The following is a 10576-nucleotide window of genomic DNA, read 5'->3' as shown; positions in this document are numbered from 1 at the left end:
ATGAGATTCTCTCTTCTATCTCTTGTATTCTGTTGCTGATGCTCACATCTATGGGTTTTTATTTCTTTCCTAGGGTTTCTATCTCCAGAGTTGTCTTACTTTGGGTTTTCTTTATCGTTTCTACTTCCATATTTATATCCTGGATGGTTTTGTTCAATTCCATCACCTGTTTGTTTGTGTTTTCCTGTAACTCTCTAAGGGATTTTTGTGTTTCCCCTTTAAAAGCTTCTAGCTGTTTACCTGTGTTTTCCTGTATTTCTTTCTTAATGTCCTCCATCATCATCATGAGAAGTGACTTTAAATCCATGTCTTGCTTTTCTGGTATGATGGTGTATCCGTGACCTGCTATGCTGGAACAGTTTGGTTCTGATGATGTAAAGTAACCTTGGTTTCTGTTGCTTCTGTTCTTATGCTTGCCTCCTGCCATCTGATTATCTCAATTGCTTGCTGCCATCATTATATCTGATTGTAGCCCGTCCTTCCTATAATCCCAGTTGATTCAGGACTCCTCAGTGTCCAGCTTTCTCTGTGATCCGCTGATTGTGGGCTCCTGTGAACCTGAGATTCTGGGTGTGTCAGAGTTCTTGGAAGTCAGACTCCTCTGAGACCCTGAAATACTGGTGTGACCCANNTCCTGTTATCCTGGGATCCTGTTGTCCTAAGATCCTGGGCGTGTTACATTGCCTGGAAGTGGTGTCTCCTTTGAAGACCATGGAGCTGTCTGGACTGTTTGAAACCAAGGTAAACCAGAACTGATCAAAGGGAACCCAAGCCTCTGGTCAGGAAGGGCTCTGGAGTCCTTGTTCCTGCTGTCACATGCTCGTCACAATTGCATTGGAACTTATATTGTGTTCTGCTCACCAGTGATCCTAAGATCACTTGGAGAGTCCTCTGTGGACTGTGGGGGTGTTCACCGATTCTGCGCCCAAGGTGACCCGGTGCTGGTGCCAACCACAAGGGACTTGTGCCCCTGGTCAGGCCTTTTTTCTGCTTCTCTACTGCTGTCTCAGGTCCTGCGAGATTGGATTAGAAATGATGTTGTGTTCTACTCACCATTGATCCTAATATTTCATGGAGAGTCCTCTGGGGACTGTGGTGGTGTCCATCAACTCAGAGCCCTAGGTGACCTGGTGCTGGCACCCCATATACCCAAATATTAAGGGACACACATTTATCCCTGCTCTGAGGAGACATACATCATCACTTACACAATTTTCTTCAGCTTCAGTAATCAATGGATTTTTGCTAAGCTTATGGAAATGGGAGTTTGAGTTTGGAGCAGAATCAGACTTCAAGTGTTGATATAAGTTGTTCACTATGAGAACGATTCTTTTAGCCTTTGCTGGTGTTTGTATATGTTTTTGAAGGTAACAACTATTACAGCACCAAATATACTTTATATGCTTCATTTAAAGTTAGTAATTGAATCCTCCTATGCACAGTATGAGATTAAAACATTATCGTTGCTATTTTGTAGGTAAGAAAAATAAGGCAAAAGAGATGATATCACTTGCCTTGAGCTAAAATAAAAACAAAATGAGAATGAACTAGTAACCCCCAAGTTCTTGTTGCAGAACTGGTTACAAATGCTCCTAAACTACAATTGGTTAACATGAAGTATCCTTGTCAATTAAGAATTTTTATAACTATAATGATGGACATTTCTTTCTTTTTCTTTATATATTCTCTTCCTCCTTCCCAGTACTATGGAATGGATGCTGAATTCTGTAAGTTTTGTTTATTATTCATTTTATAAGAAGCTGGAATAGAAATAAGAATATTAAACTTGTCTTTTGATTCTACATTAACTTGTAGAAAATTTTGCTTTTACATTAATTTGTCCGAAAAGACCCATGCTCCATGGCACAGGTTTGAACAAACTACATAATAGAACCATTATCCCTCTAAGGAATTTTGCAAGATGAAAGTGTATAAATTTATTTATAATTGTTTTGACATTTACTAGGTAGTTTTTATAAAGAATATCTGTAACTAGACTTCACAGTTAGACATATCAGAAAGGATTGCAGTATTCTTTCACACTGTTATCTGAATGAAGTTCTGTTTGAATGACACTTTAAAATCTCACAAGGATAGTTTCCAATTCCAGTTCTGTTTAACGTGGACTTAAATTTATTTCTCATCCATGTATGCTTTAGGATTCACTTTCAATCTTATTGGGCCATCTTTGGTAATTTATGCTAAAGATATATATGTAAATCTCAGACCTGGCATTTTATATAATGTTGAAAATGAATTTAAAAGAGAAAACCTCTACATGGTAAAAGAGGGAAGGTATGTAAGTGGACTTTTGCAATTGAATAATGAGAAAGTATTGTAACTTTTAAAGCATTTAGATCCCATTCAAATTCCCTGTTTATATACTAACTTCCAATGATCTTATTAGAAGGTAGGGCCTTTGGAGGATGTCAGTGGGTCATGAGGACAGAGCTCATTACAGGGAATCAGTATACAAATAAAGGCCTTAGGGAGAAAATTTTTCCTTCAGCTATGTGACCCAGCAGAATGGTATTATCTTGAAACACCATATATGCTGGTATGATGGTTTGGGGTTTCTTGTATCTAGAATAGTGAGTTGCCTTCCTCAGATACAAAATTTGTGAAACATGCTGTTACAATAACCCAGATGGATTGTGGACAGATATTACCTCTTATTAGGATTTTTAACGTTTACAGTTATTAAACTGTACTTTTCAATGTATTTGTATATACAGATAACACACATTGATGGAGGACATTTTACAAACATATAACAGGAATGACAATTGGCACACTATAAGTGTCTTTCCAGACAGAAAGACTTCACAGAGACTCACCAGTTGTGCAATTATTGAATTCAATATCATCAATTGCAGCTCCACCTCCTAGGTCCCTTGTTCTGATTCCTTGAAATATGACCTCAAAATTCTTCAATTTTCCCAACAGGATGGTGGCCCTTCGCCAGTTATTACCAGGCTCTGGCTCGCTTTGTTGCCATACTTCCCAGAGTCCTTTGTCTGTCTGAAATGAAAGAGGCTCACATTAGTGGGATAACCAAATCACTGAATAATAAGCAAAAACACATGTCACATAATCTCTTGGCCAAGTAAAATTCTATTTAAAAATGAAAAGAAAATGAAAAGAAAATGGAACCCGGATGACATCCATGCTGTATTTTATCTCACCAGTCCAGACATACTGAATCATCCATACCTTTTTTAAAAGCAGCACTGTTGGGATTAGCAATGAACATGTTTTTAGTACTTTCAGAGGTAGTCACATTACAATCCATCTATCTTTGCATATACACAAGGTTCTTGGATGGAGTTTCCTTTGACTACAATCTTAAAAAGAAATTATAGGATTGCTGAATTTATGGTTCTTAATGCCTCTTCCCTACATTTAAAATATTGTATCTAATTATTCCAGTCATACACTCCTCCTAAGAGTTTAGTTCACTAATACAGAGAAAGAAGAGGCCGAAAAATGAATAGAAAATCAGCTATTTCTTTGCAGTAAGTTGAACATGGAGGGAAAGTAAAACTTTCTCAAGTCAGTCAGATTTGAAATATTCTATTATTACATAATCGAAATACTTTTACTTTCAAAACTATAGCCATTTGTGAACCAGCTATACCAGTTTCAGTATACAATTTTTCAAATCAAAAGTTAGTTTAAAATACACATGCAAATATTTCCTTCATATCATTAATATCCTGATATGCTAATGCTTCTAGAATTACAATATGACATGACATACAATATAACCCTAATTGCCAAATAAAAATGACATCTACCTTAAGCTAGTAACCTAGCTAAGAATTGGAAGACTTTGCTTATGCATAGTGCTCTATGCTGTCTTGGTTCCAGTTTTCCTAAGAATTGTATGGTATCAACAGGATATCAGTCTCCAGGCATGCCTCTGGGGAGTTACCTTGCCTGTTCTAATTGAGATGGGGAGACCCTCCCACTGTTTCTTGTTTGTCTCCTGGAATGTGACAATGAAGACAGAGAGCTTCATGAGTTCAGAGCACTCTGCCTTCCATATGAAGTTATAATGTACAGCTGTGAAATATATCATTTATTTGTATTTTAGTATATAGAAAAATTTACAAAGAGAAATATCTGAAGAAAGGATCCAAACAAGTTTTCCATATATCATCTCTTGCTTTGGAGAGTTAATGTGTACACTCAATGCTTCATTGGATAGAGGCTAAGTAATACTTGATCCAATTGTTATCTCTCTGTATTAGAGACAAAAAACAGAAGGAGGAACTATGCATCAATTTATGTAAAATTAAAATTTCAACATAACTACCAATTTATAGACACAATTTCCTAGGCAACGTATACTTATTCATTGAGATTTGTGAAATATCTGCATTAAAGGGGATGAGAATTCACACATGAATTCCATTGTGAATTTTATATCTTTCTGATGACAAAAGAAGTTATTTTCAAGGTTAGTCTTTGACTCTTGGTGATGGTACAGTGATTGGGAGTGAAAGGGATAATAGATTAAATTAAAGATTAAACTGAGGGGATCTGTCTGACACTTAAGAATACCAGAGACAAGGATAGTGATAAAAAGCCTATCATAATTTATGAATTGTAACATTTTCCTAGGTATCCACTTATATAACTCATACAATGCCCTTGAGATGTGCTAAGCCTCAAAAGGATTTTCAACAAATAACATCAAAAAAGCCATCTGTTCTTTTAATTAATAAAATATGAATCATTGATTCTTAAATCTTTTTTTTTTTTTTTTTTTTTTTTTTTTTTTTTTTTTTTTTTTTGGTTTTTCGAGACAGGGTTTCTCTGTGTATCCCTGGCTGTCCTGGAACTCACTCTGTAGACCAGGCTGGCCTCGAACTCAGAAATCCGTCTGCCTCTGCTTCCCAAGTGCTGGGATTAAAGGTGTGCACCACCATGCTCGGCTGATTCTTAAATCTTATAACTAGGCTACTATTAAAAGTAAAAAGACTAAAACACTTGAACACTTTGATTTGTATGTGGTTGCACAATAGAAAATGAGAGGTAATAATGATGTAAATCTTCGATAATAGTACATCATGGAACAGCACTCTAATACATTCTAAATCTTTATGCTGATACATATAAATACAGAATATAGCATTAATTATTAGCCCTATAATTGCAAATTTTTAAATGCACTTTTACATGCCTATATTCTCATTTGTTTATTCTGAAAACTTCCAGTTTTCATATATTAATAATTTCAATATTATACTCTTGAATAAAATGGTGAGAAGATGTAGAGCCTGACCCAGTGGGAGCTAAGTGGTCTAATACAGAGTTCATAAAATTTCCTATAATGACGACCTCTCATATCACACACACACACACACACACACACACACACACACACGAACACATGAACACACACACACATGAACACACACATACACATGAACACAACATACACATGAACACACACATACATACACACAGTCACACATTCTCACACATACACTCTCACACACATATACATGAACACACACACACATACACACACTCTCACACACATACACATGAACACACACACACAAACACACACACACACACACACACACACACACACACACTTACGGGGCTGGTATGTGTTCAATTCCCAATTCTTAGCTTCTCTGCACATGTATTAATTACTTGATTTCAGTCCTTTCTAAGATGTATAATAACTGTCACTCACATGCATTCTCTAATTTCACGTAAACACTGACCATGGGAATCACATTTGTTTTCACATAGATTTTAATTCAATACTATCAAGGTAACAATTGATAAAGTTTAAAAAAATACATTAATACGGAATTGGTTAAAATTCAAAAATAGAAAACCCATTTACTCTCTCTATTTTAATCTTTCTTAAGCTTTGGATTGATTACCTTGTCATGTTTACTGCATAAGAGGCATTACAAGGTATTTGCCGCCATATCTCACTCAAGTTTTTCTTTCTATGTCCAGTAAAGAAAAGTAATGGGAAATACTCATAAGATAAAGTCACTTTACATTTTCAATGTATGTTAACCATGAAATTAGCTCAGAGATTTCATATGATATGCTTTATAAGAACATGAAATTCCACCAGAAAATTGAATATTTGATAATAAACCATTTTCCACTGATAACTTCATATCTGAAAGATTTTTATAGATTCTAAATCACTCATTTATTTATCCATCAATGCTATACCTAGTAAGATACCATAATTTTTCGATGGGAAATATTTTATTACCATCTTGATTTTCTGCTAATATCAATCAAAACCCTTGGATAATGCAGACCATTTTATAAATTATAAAAAACATAGAAAATGAGTATATGGTAGGCTACCTCAGAATGTCAGGTAGTAAGGTACCACAAGGTAGCAGGATGTCAAAGTGTTCATTTGTCATCTTTTATACAAATTAAATATGAAAAACAAATTGTTTGAATAATCCATGAGCCCTGGTTGGTCTTTGTAGTGAAGACTGTAGCAAGAAATATTGTATTTGGCCAATAATCATTTTACTATACAACTCTAGGTTGCAACAAGGTCTCCTCAAGGCTGACTGGCTTGCTTGCTTTCTGTTCTTCCTTCCTTTTTAAAATTACTTTTTTGCTTTTATAATCCAGTCATTGCCCCCTCTTGCTCTGCCCTCCCACAGTTCCTCATCCAATTCTACCTCCTCCCCACTGTCTTCAAGAGGATTACCCCTATGAGGCCTCCCCACACCTTGGGACCTCAAGTCTCTCAAGGGTTCAGTGCATCTTCTCCCACTGAGACCAGACAAGGCAGTCCTCTACTTTATATGTATCAAGGAACTTTAACTACCTTATGTCTGAAGCCTGGTTGGTGGCTCAGTGTCTGAGAGACTTCAAGGGTCTGAGTTAGTAGAAAGTGCTGGTTATTCCTATGAGGCTGCCATCCTCCTCAGTTTTTCCAGCCTTTCCCTAATTCACCCACAGGGGTCCCTGACTCCAGTCTAACGGCTGGATGGAAGACTCTGCACCTGTCTCAGGCAGTTGCTTGTTGGGCCTCTCAGAAGATGGCTGCGCTAGGCTTCTGTCTATAAGCACACCATAGCATCAGTAATGCTGTCAGGCCTTGGAGCTTCCTCTTGAGATGCATCCCAAGTTGGGTGGCTCACTGGACCTCCTTTCTCTAAGGCTCTTTTCTATTTTTTCCCTAAAATTCTTTTAGACAGGACCAGTTCTCAGAGTTTTTAACTGTGGGATGGCAACCCCGTCCCTCCAATTGATGCCCCGTCTTTCTATTGGAGATGGACTCTGTGAGTTCCCTCTACTCACTATTTAGCATTTCAACTAAGGTTCCTCCTTTAAGTCCTGAGAGGCTCTTACCTCCCAGGTCTCTGGTACGTTACAGAGGGTCTCCCCCACCTCTCACCCACAAGGTTGTATATTTCCATTCATTCTTCTGGCCCTTGGGGCTTCTCTCCTGTCTCTCACATCACACCATACCTGATTCTATCCCTTCTTTCTCTCCCTCTTCACTCTCCCACCCAGGTCCTCCCATCCCTCTACCTCCCATAATTCTTTTCTTCTCCCTCCCAAGTGGGATTGAAGCATCCTCACTTGGGCTCTTCTGCTTGTTAATCTTCTTGTGTTCTTTTGATTGTATCCTAGATATTCCATACTTCTTTGGCTAATATCCACTTGTTAGTGAGTACATGCCATGCATGTCCTTCTGGGTCTCAGTTACGTCACTCTGGATGTTATTTTCTAGTTCCATCCATTTGCCTGCAAAAATCATGCTGGTGTCATGATCGCTCAATAGTATTCTATTTTGTAAACGAACCACATCTTCTGTATACATTTATCAGTTGTGGGACATCTGGGTTATTTCCAGCTTCTGCCTATCACAGTTAAGGCCACTGTGAACATACTGGAACACATGCCCATGTGGTTTGGTGCAATATCTTTTGGGTATATCTGGGTCTCCAGGTAGATCTAATTCTGAAGTATCTCCAGATTGATTTACAAAGTGGTTATACCACTTTGCAATCCCACTAGCAACTTGCCACATTCTTGCCATCATTTGCTGTCACCTGAGTTTTTGATCTTAGCTAGTCTAAGTCTAACTGGTGTAAGGGTTATTTAGATTTGCATTTTCTGATGACTAGGGATTTTGAACATTTCTTTAAGTGCTTCTTGGCCATTCAAAATTCCTCTGTTGTGAAATTTCTGTTTAGCTCTATACCCAATGTTTTGATTGGATTGTTTGTTTTTTGTTTTTTGTTTTTGTTTTTTGTTTGTTTTTTTTTTTGGAGCTTAGCATCTTGAGTTCTTTATTTATTTTGGATATTAGCCCTCTATCAGTTGTGGAGTTAGTTAAGGTATTTTTCCCAATTTGTAGGTGGCCGATTTGTCCTATTAGCTATATCCTTTGACTTATAGGAGCTTTTCAGCTTCATGAGGTTCCATTTATCAATTTTTGATCTTAGAGCCTGAGCCTTTGGAGTTCTGTGTAGGAAATTTTCCCTGTGGTAATGAATTTGAGGCTCTCTTTCTTTCCATTTAAAATTTTATTTATTTATTCACTTTATCACCAAATATCATCCCTCCCTCTCTTCCCAGTACCCACTCATGAAAGTCCTCTCCCCATTCTGCCTTCCCCTTCCCAATAGAGAAGTGGAAGCCCTTACACCACAAGTAATACCCTCCCTCGGCAAACCAAGTCACTGTGGGACTAAGTGCATACTCTCCCACCGAGGCCAGACAATGTGGTCAAATTAGAGGAATGGGATCCACAGGCAAGCGGGTATCAGGCTCAGGGATAGCCCTTGCTTCAAGGCATTCTTAAGTAAAAGAAAAGCTGAGAAAATTTGTCATAGAGCTGTGGTCATACTTATTATTTCTTTATGGCACACAACACGGAGGATAGCCAATGACACATTACTACAGATACTTAAGCCATATTTTTATGGTGGGCATAAAACACAGAGCCCTAAATATTTTAAACACATGTTCCATCCATGGTCTGTGTCCCTGACCCACAGAATACTCACAATATTTGAAGAACCATCGTTCTACCTCATAAATAATCTCAAATGCAAATGGCAAGACACTGAACGGTTTAAACTGCATTAAAAGCAAGAGCTGGTGGTTTAGAAATATAGGAAGGTAACTGTAAAATTATAATGTATACTTTCTGTGATGGGAAAACTTTTCTGCCAACACATTATACAATACTAAATGCATTGGTAAACATTAGACATTGAGCATCCATCAAAACTTTGGTAATACTAAAGTATAAAAATAAACCTAATTTATCACTTAGGTTGAATAGTCTTAATGGATTAGAATCTGAACAATCTGTCTAAATGCATGAATGATGTATATAAAAATCTTACAAACCTAATAAATCTATAAATAAATGGATTTGTAAGAAAAAGAAAAACAATTGCACATAAGCAATGTGTAATAGTTAATAAAGTTCATATAGAAGCGAGGCATAAATGTTGAAGATTCATACTAAAATTTTAAAAACATTAAGTAAAAAATGATAAGGGAGAGATTTCTTGCTGTTTGAATGAAAGAGTACAGATAAGACACTAGAGAAGAACTGGATGATTTATGTAATAATGGGCCACATTTAGAGATTCTATGAGCTTACTTTTAGAACAGTCTAAATAGATAATGACAAATACAAATGCTTCGAGATATATGTTTGCACATGTATAGATTACTACATACATGACCATGTATATATTCTCCCATTACCAACTGAAGCCATATAAATAACAAAATCGGATTATCAAGGAACATATTTGCTGCTCAGATATACACAATAAATCTTATTCTCAAATACAAGGATCCTATATGTTACTGGAACAGCAGAGACTGGACCCAGACCAGTATGTACAGGAATTTGGTGTTTTATATTGCCAGAAAGTGAGAATGTGGTCAAATAAAGACCCTTAATAATGGGGAATATGTCAAACGGATACACAGGCAAAGGAGAAGATTTCTAGTCTCCAAAGTATGAAAAAATGAACAAAAACAATGATGTACTACTGCTTAATAATGCATGGTAACAACCAATATAAATAAGCCCAACAGATATAAACAAACTATACACTGAATAAATGAATCTTGGGAAACAAACAAACCTATTATCTTAAGAATTTTGAAATATTCTGCTATGAAGGACATGGAGGTTAAATTCTCACCTTTCGACTATGTGTTGCAAAGAAGTACTAGCATAAATACTAGTGGATTGACATTATACAAAATACTTGGCTAGTACTTTTCAAGACTGCAAATATCATCCCAAACAAGGAAACTGTTGATGTTTTTGTAAACAACAGGAGGTTTGGGAATATAACTGCTACTATATTTTAAAAATTGAGTTGAAAACTGAGAAGGTATATCTTCATATAAAGAAGTATCACCTTCTTATAAAATCTTGAATTATTAATTATAGCAAGTGTAGCCACTTTGATTTTAGGTGTTAATAACAAGTGAGTTTGGGATATATAGGAAATCCCTGAACTTTTGCTGAAATTATATCAATCTTAACCTTATAAGATGAAAATTAATGACCTGGAGC

At 36.5% G+C, this 10576-nt stretch overlaps 1 protein-coding gene across 1 annotated transcript in view; it reads right to left on the bottom strand.

Annotated features, from left to right (window-relative positions):
- Positions 1-10576, bottom strand: part of Malrd1 (MAM and LDL receptor class A domain containing 1) — a 658259-nt gene that overhangs the window by 231487 nt on the left and 416196 nt on the right. The window contains exon 28 of the mRNA XM_021195116.1: positions 2838-3021. Within this exon, the coding sequence (XP_021050775.1) occupies positions 2838-3021 (184 nt within the window). The remainder of the gene's footprint in view (positions 1-2837; positions 3022-10576) is intronic.

This window comes from Mus pahari, chromosome 3 (assembly GCF_900095145.1).
Source record: "Mus pahari chromosome 3, PAHARI_EIJ_v1.1, whole genome shotgun sequence".
NCBI classification, from domain to species: Eukaryota; Metazoa; Chordata; class Mammalia; order Rodentia; family Muridae; genus Mus; species Mus pahari.
Note: the sequence above shows the minus strand (reverse complement) of the source record. Positions and strands in the feature narration are given on the sequence as shown.